A 19,265-nucleotide genomic window follows, 5' to 3' on the forward strand; every position below is an offset into this window, starting at 1 on the left:
TATTGCTCAGGCATAGAGAGAGTGAGCATGGCTTTCTCTCTGGTTATATTATTTTTAAAAAGGAAAAGGTCCTCCCAAAAAGGGGCTGGCTTGTTGGTGGGCAGTATCTTGTCTATTCTGGGTACCTGATTGGATGCCCACCTCCAGCCAATGAGCAGACCTGACTCTGGTCACCTGAATGGATCTCCAGGTAACAGTGGGACAGGGGGAGGCTCCAAAGTGGCAGTTTGGGCAAGGCATGAGTGGAAGCGTGGGTGGAGGGGATTAAACAAGCTATCCAAACTTATCTAAAGGTGACAATAGAGGGCCAAATTGGTACCCAATCTATACAAAGAACTTCTGGCTCTGTGGAAGACTGGTCTTGCTCTTCTGGCTAGCACAGTCCTTTGTCTGAAGTTCCGTTTGACAAAGACTTGGGCAGTCTGGCAGGATCCATGCCTAAGCTAAGCTTGATTGCCTTATGTAGATGTAACAGCTGTTGTGTACGTGAGCCTCTCACTTCTCTGTCATGGAGTCTAGCACTGCAGGAAGATGGTCGCCGATGATGTTAGCCGACCAACATGGCTTTCATGGTCAAGGCTGGAAACCGCTTGCCTGGATAGTTTCTGGCGACGCGACTTCTTCCACTGCAACGGTCGAGATGTTGCATGCACAGAGCGGCTGGAAACCCATCTGTACTTCTGGCTAGCACTCTTCCAGAGATATAGAGTGCTGTTGTAACGCTGAGGCTGTTAGTATTCACAGAAGTCTCTTATAAAATGGTAGATAAAACCCACGTTTCACAGCAGATGTGTGTGAGTTGTATCTCCAGGCACCCTGGCAACCAAATGGGTGATTACGATGTCCATATATAACTGAAATTAGGGGTCTCTTGCTTACAAGAGTGTGTGGGGTAAAAGTAAATAAACAGAATTCTGACACCATTTGTTTTATTGTAATGTAACAGGTTTTCCAAAAAAAGTCATGAGGATTAATGTTGGTTTGGCCTCTGGTATTGGGAACTGTCTTCTCAGAACTCACACATCAAGTTCAAAACACACGCACTTCACATACAGCACAGTCTGGTGTACGTCTAATACTTTTACCATCAAACACAGAACTTTGTTGGGCCCTCAGGAGCCTTAAATATATAGTCTAAAAGAACATGTTTCCATTGCCTTGTACATCAGTGAATATTCTCAGACAGAGCAGGCTGTGCTTCTTCCAGAGAGCGGGATGCCAAAGAAATGAGATCCACCGTTCAGTGGTGAGATGGGCCAGTGGGAAGGAACAACATGCTTCTCGTATCCCATGTGAGCAAAGGCATCCTTTAGTCTAGCTTGTATCAAAAATGCTTCCGCCCAATAGTCCAAAGTATCAATGTTTAGTCCGTGTTCCAGTTAGTGGCTTCTGCTTGCATTTTGACACAGGTCCTGTAGATCTAAAAGATATAATAAAGGCAAGGATTAGGGACTTTCGATCATGTTGTTGAAAAACTCAAATAGAAGTTCAAACATCTTCAAAGCTTTGGTGTTCGGTTATTAGGAACAGCCACTGCTTTCCAGCATTGCGGGGTAAGCAATTGCCAGGTACAGGAGCTTGTATCTGACAAAGGGAATTTTGACTCTTTAAGGCTTACATATCCTGCAAATCTCGTTGGACTCTTTAGGTGTTACTGGACTCAAATCTAGCTGTTCTACTGCAGTCCAACACAGCTACCCTCTGGAAAGAATTTATGTTGCAGTTCCTTCTTAAATAGCCAGAGAAGAATAATTAAACCTTAACAAAGGTTCCATACGAATCTTATTATAAACCCTAGACCTGTCCTTTCTTCACCTTATGTAGACTAACAGTGTAATCTTAAATATCCCAGTATAAGCCTACTGAAAATCAGTGGAGTAATTATGCACAGAGATGTGCAAGTAATTTATATTAAATGCAGCGCTAAAACTTGAGTGCCCCATGCAGCTTCCACCATACTGTTGCCACCAAATAAATATGCTGTAAGCCAAATGACACTGAAAAAAGACCATCAAATGTTATACAGCTCTCTATTAGTCAATCTGCAACATAAATTTTACAATATAGTAACTTTCATTACATATTATATAGAAACATTCAATGTATTCATACACAATTAAACAACATCTGTGGTCAAGGAATATGCATTAAGCTGAAAGTTTCCCCATCTCAATGTAACAAAATTGCGCTGAAAATGTTCCTTACAAACTCTTAAAGCGACTTGCTCAATAGTAATGTCCATTTAATGACTTTCCTTATTCTGCACTGGAGAAGATCTCTTCTAAATAGCTTGCCTCCGTTAGACAAGTATACCTGGATGAAAAAGGGAATACTTCCACAAACTTATCAGCAGGAATGCTTCCACAGACTGATTTACAAAACAGCAGGATGCGCTCCTCCAGATGGAAAGCGGTTTTGTTAATGACTTCTTCAACTTGCTTCCAGCAGTGAGTATACTTACAACCATTCCTGTTTGGAACCCAACGTGAATGAACAAAACTTCAATAATGTGGACCCAGCCTGCTATTATTAGAAAACAAAACCACTTCCAATCCAATGGAAACAACTCAATAACAGGCTGCCACATGGAATGAAGCATCCCCCCCCCACTGCTTACTTACAGTGCATCACTGTCTCTTTGACCTGCCCAAAAACTTTCTCCTGGACCGAGACATTGATGTAATAGATGCATTTGAGCTCCCTCGGATAGTCTCTGCGGTCAATGTCCTTCAGCACAGGGATGATGCGCCCATTGGCCATCGGTGCCTCCATCAAGGCCTGGTGCATTTGGTACACGCACCAAGGATCCTTGAGGAACCCAGAGGTGATGAGCAGCACCCAGCAATGGCTGTTCTGGACAGCTTCACACAGTTCTGAAACAATGGCTCCCCCCGGGACCGCATCCCGCAACTGAAGAAAGCAACGGAAGTGCTCAGGTTGGCTCTCCAAGTAGCAGACCATCTGCTCCACAAATTCAAGGTCCCCCTCGCTGTGGCAGATGCACACATCGTACAGTTTGTTCCAACGTGCGCTGTCCGAGCTGCTGATGTTCATGCAGAAGGTGGAGGATGTCTGTTTCGGGCTATTCACTGAACTGTTGGCTAGAGAGTTCGAGCTCTGCACCAGATGAGGAGAAGGCGAAGGTGGAGAAGCACTGTCCGCAGAGCTTCTTGAGAAGTCTGAACTTTGCCTGGACTTCTGCAGGAGCCACTTGAACAAACCTGCCAGTAAAGAATTGGATAAAATGAACCGACAAAACTGTAACAGAATACTGTAAGAACCATCTTGCTAAATCACATCGAGATCTGTGTTCTGTTTCTGGCAACAGCCAGCCCAATCTTTCTGTAAGTTCCCTAGCAGGACATGGTGATGATGATCACCTTATTTGTCCCAAGCACCTGGTAATCAGGGCATCGCTTCTGTACACAGAGCTGTTAAAATAAATCTCCAGGCTTTTACAGCTGAGGATATCTGAAGCTGCCTTATACTGAATCAGACCTTTGGTCCATCAAAGTCAGTATTGTCTTCTCAGACTGGCAGCTGCTCTCCAGGGTCTCAAGCTGAGGTTTTTCATGCCTATTTGCCTGGACCCTTTTTTGGAGATGCCAGGGATTGAACCTGGAACCTTCTGCTTCCCAAGCAGATGCTCTACCACTGAGCCACCATCCCTCCCCATGAACATATGAAGCTGCCTTCTACTGAATCAGACCTTCGGTCCATCAAAGTCAGCATTGTCTACTCAGACTGGCAGCGGCTCTCCAGGGTCTCAAGCTGAGGTTTTTCACACCTATTTGCCTGGACCCTTTTTTGGAGATGCCGGGGATTGAACCTGGGACCTTCTGCTTCCCAAGCAGATGCTTTACCACTGAGCCACCGTCCCTCCCCTATATATGTGCATGCATCTGAATTTTGGCGTTAAACCTTCAAATTCTCCTCCTAGAATGTCAGCTTTAAAAAGGCAAACACCTTCCAGGGTGAGCAAGTCCAGAACAGCATCTCTAATCAATGACATGACCCATGTCTGAAACTGACCTTACATACTGTTCAAGATCTGCACAATGAAATACCACCTATTCCCCCAACACCATTGTTTTTCCACATAGGATAGCAAATACAATCACAAACAAAACACATGTCATCCTACTACCCTCCCCTCCCCAATGCAACTCATCAACAGAAATTAAAGGGAGAGAAAAGGAAAAAGAAAGAGAGCTGCACTGATTTAAGCATATTCTGCTATTGGGACAAATGGACTGGAGTATTTATTTCCAAGTTCCACTGGGAATGGGGGTATCAAGATTGTGTTTTGTTTGGCTTCTAAAAAGTTGTATATAATGGTAATAGGTCTACAGAGAATTTCCAAGGACTGGAGCAGAGAAAGGGGGTCAGCTTCCAAGTCTGCAAAAGACTTAGGTCCAAAAACAGAGGTCAGACAATGTTTTAACTGAGTGTATCGTCAACTAGTTATGACTGAGAGACTAAATTCTGTGCACAGAGAGCTGAAGGGTTTGAAATCATCATTTGGGCCAATCAACAGAGATAAGAACATTACACCACTAGATTCCCAGTTTTTTCCAACACCTACCATTGTTGGTCCTCATCTTAATCTGAGGAATTTTCCAAATAGTTAGATCCCTTTGTGTGAATGAGTCAGAGTCCAATTAAATGTGTCCCACCTATTAGACTGAAAAGTCATTTAAAACAGAAAGCACTTACTCACCAGCCATATCAGGATTAAGCTTCAGGTGGGAAGCATCTGCAAATCTCTTCCTTTGCAAGTAACGGGCCAGAAAAGAGGCTTGAGAAGGGATGTTCCGTTCCTCCACTTACACTGGGACTTGACTCAGGTCAGCTCTTGCTGCATCTGGGGCACCATTGAAAGGATGAAAGCAAACTGAGGGTCACTTAAAATAAGCCACAAGCTTAGTCCAAAATGAACACACATTGAGGAGAGCAGTAGTATTGTATGAAATGCAGCTTTCAAACCAGAGCCTAGCGATTTGACCCAAACCTACCACACTACTCCCTTATCTGCTGCTGAAACTAATCCCTTCACAAAGGCATAGGCTATGGGCAGTGTTCCCTCTAAGCTGAGTGTGAGCTAGCTTACAGTTTTTTAGCCTCAGTCTTAGTGAATTAATTTATGCAGTAGCTCACAACTTTAATGCCAGTAGCTCACGAAGTATAACTTCTGCTCACAAGATTCTACAGCTTAGAGGGAGCATTGGCTATAGGGCACCTGTGGGTAACATATGGCTTTTAGGCAATATTAGCAAAAATGTGGGCTGTGTAGAGATTCATTAATGCCATTTTTGTGAGTTTTTTCTTTAAAAACATTCCAGTTGCAGAAATGATTTTTGAGAATACTACTGTAACCCGCTGTTCAGACAACCAAAAAAACCCAATCAGTTATCATTAACATGTTTGGCTTCTAAAAAATTGTATATATTGATAGTGTGTCTACAGAGAACTTACAAGGACTGGAGCAGAAAAAAGGGTCAGCTTCCAGAGAAAAGGGATCATCTGCAAAAGCATGTATTGCTGTATCTAATAGTTAACTGGATGGTCTCTGCATGGATAGCAAAAGCTGCCTAACAGGTGATTCCTTGTGAGACAAGATAGGGATCTTAATTTGCTTCAAGTCTATTCTCACCAACCTGTGATATTCCAGCTTCCAATCATTTTGCACCCCTCATAAATCTTGAGAAAGATACCAACTCCGCTGACGGGAGGAGAGATAAATCTCTCCTGCTGCAAACAGTTGACAAAGACTTTGAACTTGCTACAACTGATCATATACAGCTAATTGCTAAAACTGTTGAATCTACTTGACTACCTCTGCCCTTTCCATTGCTGTCTTTTGTATACTGGAAACCAAGATCTGACCCTGGAAATAGTATCTTCCATCTTATACATTAGCTGGTATTTTTTCCCCTTCATATCCATGTTGATGAAATAAAACATTTCCTGATGGATATCAGACTGAGTTTCTCAGAATCTTACAGGGGATTGAAGGGAATAATGGAGAAGGAAAGGATGGTCAAAGGTTGGAATGTAACCTCCTATGCAAACGCTGAGTATATCAGATTGCCACTTGCTTAGGATTCATAGTGGGGGCAGCTGCAACCTTTATGGGATGTTTGTTGGTTACTCAAGGATATTTGGTTAGCCACTGTCAACCATCCAATGCAGAACTAGATGGATGCCAAGGTTGTATTTTGCCTAGGGCCCCCAAAAAACCTTCAGTCAGCCTTGGATGGGTATAACAAGTGAATTTGGACTTGTGAGTCACCATACCAAAAAAAGTTGGGAACTGCTGTCTTAGAGAATCCTGGACAAACAGCTTTGGGGATAGGCTGGGAAGTTCCTAATCGTTCCCTTTTCTCACTGGTGATTCCTTGTGAGTCCCCAGCTTATTATACTAACTTAACAATACTAAGAATGTACAACTGAAATGAACACACATTCTTGCCTTTTACATCCATGCTTGCATCTCCACCCCTTTTGTTCCAGATTTTAAGACATAAGCTTTCCATGGTGGAGATCATCCTCCTCTGTCCAATACAGTCTCTAGACCACAATACTTGTTGATGGTGCTATATATAACATAATAAATGATAGCCCTGTGTGGCAAATACTAGTCTCCTTATCCCAAAAAGAAAAAGTTGAATAACCTGTTACTAGGTTGGCATCATTTGCTAAGAGTAGGTGATGTCTATTGCCTCCTATCCATAGATAAGCTCCATAGGTTCAGATATACTACACATGAATACACACCTGAAGCAGCACAATACTGAATCAGACCATCAGGGTCAGTATTGTCTGCTCAGAAAGTCAGTGGCTTTCCAGGGTCTCAGACTGAGGTCTTTCACATCACCTACTGCCAGGTCTTTTTTAACTGGAGATGCTGGGGACTGAACCCTCAGACCTTCTGCACACAAAACACAGGCTCTTCCACTGAGCCACAGCCCCTCTATTTTCAAAAAAGATTTATTTCAACAGTTTTAACACAATTATTAAAAACTAAGAAATAAATACGATACAATAAAAAGTCTAGAAACTGGCCAGTTCCTCCAGATTGTCTGCAGATGACGGAATCATCAAGAGCAGTCCAAGGAGCCCAGAGTTCAAGCCCCCGCCTTTGCTACTGCGTAGACCTGTCATTCAGACATAGTACCTGAGGCACCTACCAAGAGGATCTCCTCATTCATGGGACATAGGGAAGGAGGGGCAGTCTTTGAGGCCATATGGGGGCTAGAGCTATTCAGGACATTCCAAACCAGATTGAAAAATAGCAAGGAGTCAGGGGAAACCTTGGCAAACTGGTATAACATTGCCTTCAGCAACAGATCACATTTCACAAAGCAGGGGCTACAGCATTCTATACTAGTTAAAGCTTCTAAGCAGTTCTCAGGGGCAGCCCCACGGGAAGCAAATGGCAGTAGAAAGGTTAGAAGTGCGCAAGCTTAAGCTTTCATCAGACTGCAGATCACAGCCTTCCTGTCAGGAATGAAAGGCATACCTGATCATTATCAAAACCTTGGGTGTATCACCAACACTCCTCCCTATGGGTCACTAGCCTAGTTGACACTGTGGGCATTTCCAAAATTTCGAAAAAAGGCAGCAGGAGCCACCACAAAACGGCTGCCGTAGGAGCAAGGACCATATACAAAATAGTGGGAGGTTCCACATCACACATTCTTTGCCAATGGAAGAGGTTATCGCTGAGCCCGCTTGCGGGGAGGGTGAGATACAAATCCAATAAATGAAATGAAATGAATGGCTGCTAACTAGCAACCCAAAGATGATGCCAATGAGGCAGAGGGAAGCCAGGACTGAGGAACAGAAAGAGTTGGGTGGGAAAGCAATGGGTGCCAGGAAATATATCATGAGGCTTCCATGACACACTAGTTGAGATCACCATTCCACATATATGCCAGTGTCCTATGTCTTTAGCCATGCAGACAACAGAAATTCACCATGCTGAAACTTTTCTGTCCATATGCCCTCCCCCTGCAAAAATCAAAAACCTGACTTGCAGGTACAGGGACAAAGAATGCTTCTGCAGAATTTCCCCAGGATATATCACTTTGTTAAAGGCCAGAAGCTGGCAACTTAAACTCACAGACAAGGATGCATAAGGGGTTTAAGAACAAAGAGTCTAGAGAAGGTGTTGAACTCATTTGTTATCTGACATAAATGAGACCTTGTTAGGCCAAACCATGTGTGTACCTATTTAAGATTAGGTAGCAGAAACATAAACTTTGGCTGATTCCGCATTAGCCTTTGCTCCGGCTTCAGCACTGTGTTTCCCCCAGGGCAGATGTTGGTTTCCACATATCTTGACCCAGGGCGGCAGTTTGACCCGCCTCCAAAGCGGTGTCACCCTGCGTTTAGGAGATTGTCATTTTGCGAGAAGTTTAATTTTTGATGCAGGTTCGGGGCTTGAGATGTGCGGAACTCACAGCAAATGTGCTGTCAAACGTACGCATCAGTAGTACACACCCACATAATTCCATGCCCAAGATTCCACCCAGTTATTACGTCACACTTCCTTAATTTTACTTCCTTTGAAAATTATCCGCCATTATCCGATAAAAAAATATTTTTTTAAAAAGAAAGCAGGTTTCGCATTACAATGCTCTAACATATAACAATGTAACACGATTTTTTTCTTTTACTGAATAAATCCCTTACTTTCACCCGCCCGTACTCTTTATGGTATTCCACGTGATTTTGACAATGTGTCATTGCATTGTGATTACAGGCGTGATTAATGCTGCCCTCCATTATCTGGGAAGTACTCCGCCATGCAATTTGTTCGTTCATAAATTTCTTCCCCCCTCCAACTGAAATAGCTCTGTACTATTATAATTTTTTTTTTGCCAATAATACCTTTACAATGCAAGCAAATAAATAGTGATGTTCCGCAAACTACTTTTAAGATCCGTGATTGCCGCCTTTATCGATTCCCCCCTCCCCAGCCGTATGGCCTCAAACGGGAATTTGATTATGTTTATAGCCCTTTGTTGATGTGCTGGGGAAAATATTTTTGATATCCCCGCCCCCCCCCCCCCCTTAAGCATCTGTTTTTAATTTGTTGTAGCTTTTAACTGAAAACTGTGTGCTTAGAATTCCAAGTGTGTATTGCAGAACCACTGAGACCAATCCACCATTTCCTGCTTTAGACAACAGACCAGGGGGCAGATTAATGGCGGTGGCCTCAGCACGATTTAAGGGCTCGCGAGATCTTAAGATCACATACGAGAATCCAGTGCCTCTCTTTTCCAAGCCAGCCAATAAGCGTGTAACACCACACACGCTGGCCAATCAGATCCTACATATGGTCTGGTGGGAAAAAAGAATGGAAGGCTTGCAATGACATTGTGGGAAGAAGACAGATCACTGCTCTGCTGTCTTCCATTCCTCTTGGAGTACTCAGTGGTCGATCAGAAGCCATTGTTAAGCTTGGTGATGGCGTCAGGTGGCAAACATTCTGGAGTTCGGGGTGTTTCTTGGAGGGAGCGAGAGACCGTGGACCTGCTTGCGATCTGGGGAGAGGATAAAGTACAGAATGCACTGTTTGCATGTCACAAAAATATAGATCTATTTGAGTGGATCTTCAAACAAATACATGCCCGGGGACACAAGCAGTCTGCCACTGAGTGCAGGACAAAGACAAAGGCTTTGCGTCAGCAGTGCCGCTTAGTTGTGAGCCATAACGCAAAGTCTGGTGCCTTTCTGCGTTCCTGTCCCCATTTCAAGACTCTAGACCACATACTAAGCAAAGACAAAGGTATAAAAACACCTAACATGAAGAGGGCTAGTAAAACGATGCTTTTGAGGCGAGAACAAAACAAGTAGAATTTGCCGGCCTCGGACTCTGAGGAAGTATTAATGCAAGACCTATTCATGATTAATCCCAAATACATCAGTGCATCCTCTCCCAATCCTGGTCCAAGTCTGCCTAATGATGAGTTTCCATTTTCCAGAAATGCATCCTCAGGCGGGGATCGCAGAGCGGGTGAGTGTGGCAGGGAGTTGTTCGACGCGGCTGGTATTTTAAAAATTGAAAGTGTCATGTTTTCGTTGTAACATAACAACGCAATCAAAATAGGTTATGCATGCACGATCTGAGCTAAGAGGTGCTTTCCACCATTCCCTCTAAGCTTTTCAGTTCAGTGAGCAACAGAACTACTTTATGAGATGCTGATATTAAATTTCCGCGCAAGCATGCTGCATGAATAAGTTTTCTCTAGGGCCAATATTACTCAACTAATAGCCATAGCTAAGAAGCGGCACTGATACTATGCAATATTATTCTACGTTATTATTTTAAGGAAATGTTATATGCACCATGCAATGAAAGGACCAATTCTTGTGATCTGATTTAATATACCTACCTGATCATCAATAGGTGGGAGCACAGAATTATCTGATGCAGCACCAGAGAAGATGTGGAGAAGATGTGTTCCAAACAATAGAGCGTGAAAATGTGGAAGGTTTGTGATTCCCATGTTTTTTATCATGTGCTGGTCCAAAAAATTATGCTGCGATTTAAGTTGAGACCACATGCTGGGGTGTGCTTTCTGTATGTATGGGCATTCCAAGGGATGAGCACCTTGACTTTTTCTTGAAGATTTACACATCCTTCATTATTTCCTAGTTCACTTAATTTATAAACCTCACCCTGTTTAATCAGGTGTTTAATCAGCTGTTCAATCCCCTGACCTAAAATTCATGTTGGGTTTTTTGTCTCTAAACCAATTTAGGTGAAGTGGTAGCGCAGGAAGAGGCCACGGATGAGGCAGATACTGGCAAGGAGGACAGGGAGATTGATAATGCCCGGCAGCAACGTGTCGCCATGCTTAACACTGTTGCAAAGATGATGGAGCAGGGGGGAAAAGACCACACAGAGGCAATCGAGCGCATGGACAGATGGGTAGAGATGGAGGAGCGGAAGATGCAGATGAATGAAAGAAAATTCACAGCACTGCTAGCAGAGGGGGAACATGACAGGAAGTCTCTGGAAGATTCCATGCAGAAGAAAGTTGATGCAATTACGTCTGCTGTGGGTGCCCTATGTCACTTGGGAGAGATCTTTGCAGGGATAACACCCCAAATCACAAACAAGGAAAAAACATGTGCTTGTTCTTCCGCATCTGGCAGTGCAGAGAAACCTGATGCTTGGTGTGCTAACAAGCACCAACGTGGAAGGTTGCCATCAGACATGGATTACCCTGTACTGGCACCGGATACCCTGCCAGAGCAAAAGCATCCTCGGCTATGATGAACTGGCAAGTGGCAGGACCTATGCTGGTGGCAGGGATAAAAAATGTGCATGCACTGGCAAGGAGAGAGTGCTGTTTGAGCCCTAACCTAATTTGTGAAGCCATAGTGTGCTTAACATATCCTTCAGCCAGGAAACATTGTTCCCAAGCTTCTGAATGTGTTGTTTTTATGCTTCTTGTTTGGCTTAAATGTTTTATGTTGGTTGTTTTCCTTTTTGCTTGATGTATATTAAAAACTTATTGCAAGCATGCAGCATTAAAACTTTGAAGTGAAGGGAAGTTCATAAACAATAGAAAACTTTTTATTTACATAACAGAACATTTAACATGCCGCAACGCATTCTTTTATGAAGTCTGTTATATCCTCCCCCCCGCCCACCATCCACCCGCTCTGCAATTGTTGCCCTGAGTGCTGCCAGCTCCCTCTTCATCTGCCGCTGCCTCTGTTCAACGCTGCCCAAACGTTGATGTGGCGCGTTCACTGCAAGGAATAGAAAATGAACATGGTGAGTGATGGCTATCGATCTTGCTGAAAGCATACTTAACCGCTCTGGTTTCATGTACTGTGGCCTCGCGTTGTACTCACAGGAGGACTGGAACCTCTGTTCCATTCTGCTTAAAGCAGAGAGGACAGCGTTGTCAGACGCTCCAGCAGCAACCTGCTGCTGCAGTCCAGAGGGCCCTACAATGAAGAAGGTTTGGAGTTTTGTAAAGTACAACACAGGTCTGATGTGGCACAGACAAAGCAATGTCATAGATCACTGAATGAATAATTATCATACCTGGTTCATCATCTGGCCTCTCAGGTTCTTCCAGATATCCAGAGATGGCAGCCGCAGCGGCAATCAGCATGTCTATGCCACCCCCCCCTCGGAGTATATCTGGATGCATGCTCTGAAAAAACAAGGAGCACACACAACTTTTTAGGCTTAGTCCACATTGACAGTTGTTGTAATGTAATGCGATCAAACTGATTTCATTTCCATGCTTAAACTGCCTTCAAAATTCATTCCGCAGTACCTGAGACGGGCATTGACTCCTCCCGCCCCTCCTCCTGCTCCTCTTCCTCATCCTGTGGCTTAGGAACATCCTCTATTGGCCGCGGTGGCTCAGGAGGTTCTTCATCCTGCTCCAATCGTCGCCTTTGCTTATGCTGTCGCACCGGCTGCCTCCTGATGGTGTCCACTGTGAATGAAGAACTGATAATTAGGGCAGTGCCCAAGATCTGAAAATAATATCGACAGCAACCTTTCTTAATTGTCAGACACATGTCCCAAATATTGTCTGGCCTAAAGTACACATCAGGGTAAGGGAGGTGAGGGTGGTTGGGCACATTCCTAAGTAATTATAAGCGACGGAGCTGCTCATGGATTGCAACATTGCAAATGCCACCCATATAAAAAGCCAATGGTATGTTTGATTCTACGGTTTTGTGTGCATGGCTTTCTGTTCCCCCACTCATCAAGCGAGGCCACCTTTGAAACTCGTGGGCAGTCATCCATGGCCTCAGGAACCATCTCTGCATTTGCCTGATTTCACTATCATTGTGTTGCTTAAAATGTCACTGCATTCAAATCAACTCACATGTTAGCAATGCTTCCATCACTCTTCTTTCAAATTAAGCTACCAAGCATCATGAAAGAATGGCGAAAGGTGCCCAGGATAATGTTTTCAGTATTACATTCCATTTATTTCATTCCCCTCCCTCTCTCCTCTCTTCCTTCCTCACTTCTTACCCTCCCCCTCCTTCCCACATTACTCCTTTCCTTCCTTCATTTTTCATTTTCTATGTAATCTTTTATTTCTCTCTATTTTTCTTTCAATCTTCCTTACTTCCTTTAGCTTTCATTTTTTCTTCCTTTCTCCCTTTCCTTGCATTCACCCCCCTCCTTCTTCCCTTCCATCACACTCCATTGTAAACGCCTCCCCCTCTTTTATTCCCATCCCCCCCCAAGTTATATCTACAGTGATTTGTTGTGTATCAAAAAGCACCTGATGTCTAATGTGGTCATCATGCGTAGAAGGTTTGGCCACCCATGGTCTGAATTGAGTGCTCTAGTTCTTGGTGAAATTTTTAAAGGGGAAATAATTTTGACACCTGACTGAAGGTTTCATGTTCCTGATTGTTAGTATATGAATCTGCACACTGGGTATGCTTGTTGTGGGTTAATTGCAAATGTGATTGCCCATCATGTGCACATTGTGTTAGCCGAACACAAAGTTTTGGTGTCCAGGTGCCATGAAGAACAGATATTGGCACTGCTTACCAAAATGGTGATGATCTTCCCACCGTGGTCTTCCCGCCGCATTCCAGAGCTCCATCATCCGGGAGTGGAACTGCGTCTGGCAGCTCTCCCTAGGAATGCCTCCCCAAGCCTCAAGGCTTGCCATGAAGTCGCACTTTATGCGTTTAAATTTGGAGTGACATTGGTCTGCATTCCTATTGAAGCCACGTCTGGTCATCCTCCAAGCAATGGCCTAATATATTCTCCTGGTCTCAATGTGAGTGCTGGCCATTAGCTCTCTTACATGCCCTGAATCGCCCACTAGGTTCAATAGGAGTTCCACCTCCTCTCTCTGCCAGAAAGTGCCTCGCCTCCTCTCCACTGGGCAGCCATTTTCTAAAAATCGCATTACAACGATCCTGCGAGGTAGTGAAACATGTTTAGTTTTTGAATTGACCAATGACTGGGTACCCTGAAGCAGAAGCCTCAACCCTTTTTTATATATAGTCGTAGTTTTTGCTGTGTTCCTCACTGGTCTTTCCCCGACCCCCAAACCCATGCTTTCCCACCAACCATGATGCCATAAGAACGTAAGAGAAGCCATGTTGGATCAGGCCAACGGCCCACGAGCAACGTTGTCAATGAGGCAACCTCTTCTACAGTATTCATGTAATATATGTCAGCAGAGCAATGAAGTCAGCAGGGAAGAACCAGCTGACTATCCCTGGACCAAAGGAGGCCAAACTTCAAAACACCCGTACACGGGCCTTCTCCATCGCAGCTCCACAACTATGGAACCAGCTCCCGGAAGAAGTGCGAGCCCTGCGGTGCCTTGACCAGTTCCGCAGGGCCTGCAAGACCTCTCTTTTCAGGATGGCCTTTGCTGGCTGAGAGACTGCTGTGAGTGACTTCGCTATTATCATTTATAAATGGAATTAGCACCTGGAAATCTGTTAATTGGAATGTTTTAAAGTTAATGTGATTTTAAACCCTGTATAATTTTATGAAATGTTGTTAGCCGCCCTGAGCCCACCTCAGCGGGGAGGGCGGGATATAAATAAAATGTTATTATTATTATTACATTTATTTTTCAACAAAACGATGAACATTTCTCATAGTGGTACAAATAAGATAAAAAATGTAATATGAGACGGCAATGTTGTGAATTCACACGCCTTATGGAGTGTTAGTATTTGTTCGTTATGTTTTTCCGAAATAACGCAATAGTACTTGATAGGAAAAATAAACGTTCATAGAGAAATAACATCAGCATATCAACGTGTACGGTGCTCATGCATATAATCTGCAATGGCTTGCCGTACCCGCTTCCCCTCCTCAAGTTTCCTTCAGTTTAAGGCCCTTAAATTTATCTCCTCTTCCTCTGGCACCAGTATTGTGTCCTGCTCTATCATCAAGTCCAAATTTACATGCCCCTTCTCCTCGCAGATATTGTGCAGTATCGCACAGGCTTTAGCTATGGAGCTAACATTTGTAATGCAGACTTGTAGACGCGCTAAGAGGATGCGCCAGCATGCCTTCAGTCTACCGAAAGCACACTCAACATTTCTTGCCCTGCAGTGTTTCTTGTTGAAATTCCTTTGCACATCCCCCCGAGGAGAACGGAAAGGAGTCATCAGCCATGGCCTCATGGGGTATGCACACCCTGAGAACAATGGCGGGAACGGTCACTGTTCCCAGATGAATCGTGGGATTTCCAGGAACAAACACTCTGGCATCCATCATAGTGCACAGGCTACTGTTCGCAAAAACGAAGGCGTCATGTGAACTTCCACTAAATCCCACCTCTGCGTCAATGAATCTACCAGTGTGATCCACTGTTCCTTGGATAATCACGGAGCAGAAATTTTACGATTACCAAATCCATTTATTCTTCCGCCCGGGGCAAAAATCGGAATGTGTCTATGGCAGCGATACAATGAGGCATGCCAGTTTTCCGAAACCAACCATTATCTGAAAAAACAAAAAATAATCTTTAAGACAGCATCCCTGAAGTGTACGCGTGCACTGCTTCCCCGTCTGCCATGTTTACCGGCCCCCTCCCTCCCAGTAATCAAAGAAAAGGAAACATCAACAGAATGTTCAGCTTTGTAATCTCTATTTTGGTTTCTCTAAACGTTTCTAATTTAATTTTTCTTGACCACCACTACCCACAAGTGAACCGTGTAGTCTGTGGTGACATTATTATGTTACAATGAAATTATAACGAGCTGTTAAAAATTTTTTTACCTTGCCAATTTCATTCCCAAGGCTCACAATCTTTCAGAACAGCTTCTCCTCAAGAGCGAGACACACCTCCAAGAAAATTTCGCCAGCCGTAAATAATCCAATTCCGAACTGCTCACCCAATAGGCTATACGAGACACCGTTCGCTAAGTACCACATGCAGTCAGCGACACGCTTCATCGGTGGCACTGGGGACCTCATCCTTGTCTTCCTCACAAGGATTGGCTCGACGGCATGCACGCTCTCAAGGAACGTTGACCGTGACATTCTGAAGTGCGTTAGCCATTGCTTGTCGCTTCACACTTGCAGAACAAAATTCTCCCACCAATCTACGGTTCTGGGGAATATCCAATATTGCTGTGGGAAGCGTAGGCCAGCAAGCTCGTGCCATCTCTGCAATCTCCGCCTGCGGGCAACAGTAAGGTGGCCAAGGCATGGCAAAGGTGGCGATGACGCTGAAGAGCAGAGATGGCTGAGATCCGTCTTCTTTTGCATGCATGGGTTGAATATCCTGCCATGGCACTAGTCGCAGCATTCAAAGCTAGAAGTATCAGCGCTGATTTGGGATAGCTGTCTAAGCCGGTGATCATCCATCATGCACGGCACGCAAGCACGCAAACAGCGCTTAGAAGACAATTAAATAAAAATGGTGGATTGCCAACTTAGATTTCCCAAGGCTTAGATAAACTACCAATGGCAGGGCAAAAGGAAAACACGTGACTTTGCCAGTATTGTGCCTCTGGTATTACGCTGTAACGCAGGAAAAAACCACGATTGCGTTGTAACGTGAACACGCATCCGTGTAAAAAAAAAAAAAAAAGGAAAATGCATGGATAAGTAAGGAGGGAGGGGGAAATTGCTCCGATTGTGGTAGAAACTCCGGGAGCAACAGTAATACGGAATCCTCTAGTGAGGAATTGGGAAATCACACCCGCATAGAACAGCCCTGGAGCAAGAGGGAGCCAAACGGCAAATGCGGAATCAGCCTTTGTAAAGGACACAGACAAACACAATTAAACTTTAAAAAACACAACTTAAAACAAGCTTAAAATATTAGCACTTATTGATCTTAAGGGTGCTTTCTTTGTAGCTTTCCCATGGGATCCAGGGAACTGGGCAAAGGAAGCTCTGGCTCTTTCCCTCCCTCTCCAGAGGACCAGGAGGGGAAGGATCCTCAGCCAATGGAAAAAATAGAGGTTTTGCTCTGTAGCTTCTGTGCAATCGAGCAAGCCTTGTAAAGCAAGCTGAGATGCAAAAAAAAGTAAGAGAGAGGGAGAAGGAAGCAGACAAGAGACAGTTGCTCCGCGGCCTGATAGGAGCCCTCCTGGGGCCTGATTCAGCCCCTAGGCCGCATGTTGACACGCCTAGTCTAGAGGCACCAAGGAAGTATTATTCAAGGTATAAGCTTTTGTGTGCAAGCACATTTCTTCAGATGCTTTGTTGCTTTTAAAGGTGCCACTGGACTCAAACTCTGCTTTGCTGCTTCAAACCGAGAGGGGCGGGCTACCACCCTGAATCTATTCAAGGGGTTTAAGAATTCTCCTTGGCTTTCTTACACAACTTTGCCAAACTCCAAGATTCCCCACCCGGTAAGAAATTTAAGAACAGAAGAGATAAAATGAATGGAATATATTCCAGCCACCAACACCACACACCACCCCAGCTCCAAACTTAACTTACTTTCTCCCCCCTACTTGCCTGTTGCTGGGAACGGGAGCAGAAGCTGCAAAGGCAAACGCAGTTCTATTTTTAAAACAAAACTTTTTTTTAAAAAAAGTCCTAATTTTATAATGTTATGCGTCATATGCTTTGTTAGAGAACTCTGGCAAATAAGTTTGATTTCAAACGTCCGGGTTTTTAAAAAAAAAACCCTCACTGCTATTATCACACGGTGCGAATCGAACAAGGACACCTGAAAACTGGCAGAAAGTCAAAGCATTCCTAAGGAAATACCGTGCTATGTAGTTACCGCAGGCTGCGATCCAGTTTCATAGTGAAGCAAGTCTGCAAAGAACTGCGCTGCCAACAGGTGCTGCAGCAGACTGATTCTCAGGTCGGATCTCTCTGCACCACGAAAAGGAATTGCAATCTCGAGCTGGCCAGAAAGATTTCCCAGTTCGGAGTCGATTCGGATATTTGCAGACTCCCGGCTGTGCTTCGAAGGGTGAGACCGAGCTCCGCTGCGTTTCAAAGGGGCACCGCACTTGTTGCACCCGGAAAACCCTCCACCCATCTACTCTTTCGGCCTGCAGCTCCTTCACAGCCCTTTCCATTTTTTTGGCATTTTAATTGCGAAAATAAACAACCCCAATGCATCATTATATAATTGAGGGGGCAAGAACACGCCCCCCCCCTTAGCAGTAAAGTTAAGGCGATTTTTTTTTTTTAAAGTTACCGGGCCCTGGGTCGAAGCCGAGCGGGAAACAGGATCGGGTTTTCAAGTGGCAGCGAGCTGGCAAACGGACTCTTCCTCCCGAGTTTGCAAACAGGAAGCAGCAGTTGCTCAAATCGTGGCTCGTCTGGGCAACCCACAGCGCCGCCTCCGCTCTTGGCAATGCCTGGAGACGGCAGAAGCGGTGGGGGAGAAGAGCTGGGGGGCGAACGGAAGATGCAGAAAGAGCCGCCGTTTCCTCTGCAGTTTCGCGGGTGGAAAACAGAACTGCAGCAGTTCCCCTCTGCTTAGCTGGAATTCGCATCGGATTTTTTTTCCAACTGGGAGGCGGAGGAGAGTCTGGATCCGGCGCTGCCGCTCCTCTAAAAAACGATCTCAAGCGGTTCCATTGAGTTCAACCGGCTTTCCTAGACGGATTGCAGCCTACAGGATGGGAATACGCAAACACGTGTGAGCGTTGCGCGCTCCTGCACTTTTTCTGTGTGTGTGTGTGTGTGCAAAGCAGATGCGTGCTTGAGCATATGTTAATCCGTTGCACCCCAAATGACCAGGAATTGTAGGGTAAATTGCAGTTGCTAACATCAATTTCATACAGAACGAACAGCATTTTACTGCGCAACTTTTCCACTAATGAATAGTTCATCCGACGAATTGAGCTCCAGTCCACGGTGCTGACGGATTCCCGGCTGGAGAAACCACCCCGGGCTGGTTCCTTTCTATAGTTCCGTTTTGCAAATTGGGAAGTGCTTCCAAACCAGACCCTTCCCCCACTCCACCCCGCGCGGAAATCATCATTACTTTGCGTCAGGACTACAATGCGGTACGCGGGTGTAGTGGGCGGAGGTCATTCATAAGTAAACAGAAGCCTTCTGGAAGCGAGTAAATTTGTTTTCAGTGGTGTGTGAACCTGAAAAGCTGCCCCAAACTGCAAAATCGCACGGCCAGAAATTGGACGTTTTGCTTCTACCACTTCTCCCCCACACACACCGCCTTTCCAGATTTCTCCACTAGAGTATCTCGTTTCTCTAAAGCGCAAACTTATTCCTTCGGTTCTTTAAAAATAAATTCGTTACTTTAAATAATCTGCAATAACCACCATCCTGTGGCTGAGAT

At 44.7% G+C, this 19,265-nt stretch overlaps 1 protein-coding gene across 3 annotated transcripts; it reads right to left on the minus strand.

Moving 5' to 3' along the window:
- Positions 1-912: 912 nt before the first annotated feature.
- On the minus strand, positions 913-18,942 carry TIRAP (TIR domain containing adaptor protein). Of its 3 annotated transcripts, none has more exons than XM_060251166.1 (4): positions 18,156-18,942; positions 4,721-4,864; positions 2,622-3,221; positions 913-1,420 (listed from the first exon to the last, which is right to left on the minus strand). In XM_060251166.1, the coding sequence occupies exons 2-4, from the start codon at positions 4,725-4,727 to the stop codon at positions 1,380-1,382; spliced, it is 648 nt and encodes a 215-aa protein (XP_060107149.1). In that variant the 5' UTR covers positions 4,728-4,864; positions 18,156-18,942; the 3' UTR covers positions 913-1,379. The 3 variants fall into 3 exon arrangements, with proteins under 3 accessions (XP_060107149.1, XP_060107147.1, XP_060107148.1); XM_060251164.1 differs by having other exon boundaries at positions 17,730-18,235; XM_060251165.1 differs by having other exon boundaries at positions 17,714-18,203.
- Between the last annotated feature and the right edge of the window lie 323 nt (positions 18,943-19,265).

This window comes from Heteronotia binoei, chromosome 12, assembly GCF_032191835.1.
Source record: "Heteronotia binoei isolate CCM8104 ecotype False Entrance Well chromosome 12, APGP_CSIRO_Hbin_v1, whole genome shotgun sequence".
NCBI lineage: Eukaryota > Metazoa > Chordata > Lepidosauria > Squamata > Gekkonidae > Heteronotia > Heteronotia binoei.

What these genes read in the sequence shown, in the direction of transcription:
- TIRAP (XM_060251166.1), bottom strand. An exon ending in CAAAGAGACAGTGATGCACT is followed by an intron (nt 1,421 to 2,621) that starts GTAAGTAAGCAG and finishes TATATCTTTTAG; the next exon opens with ATCTACAGGACCTGTGTCAA.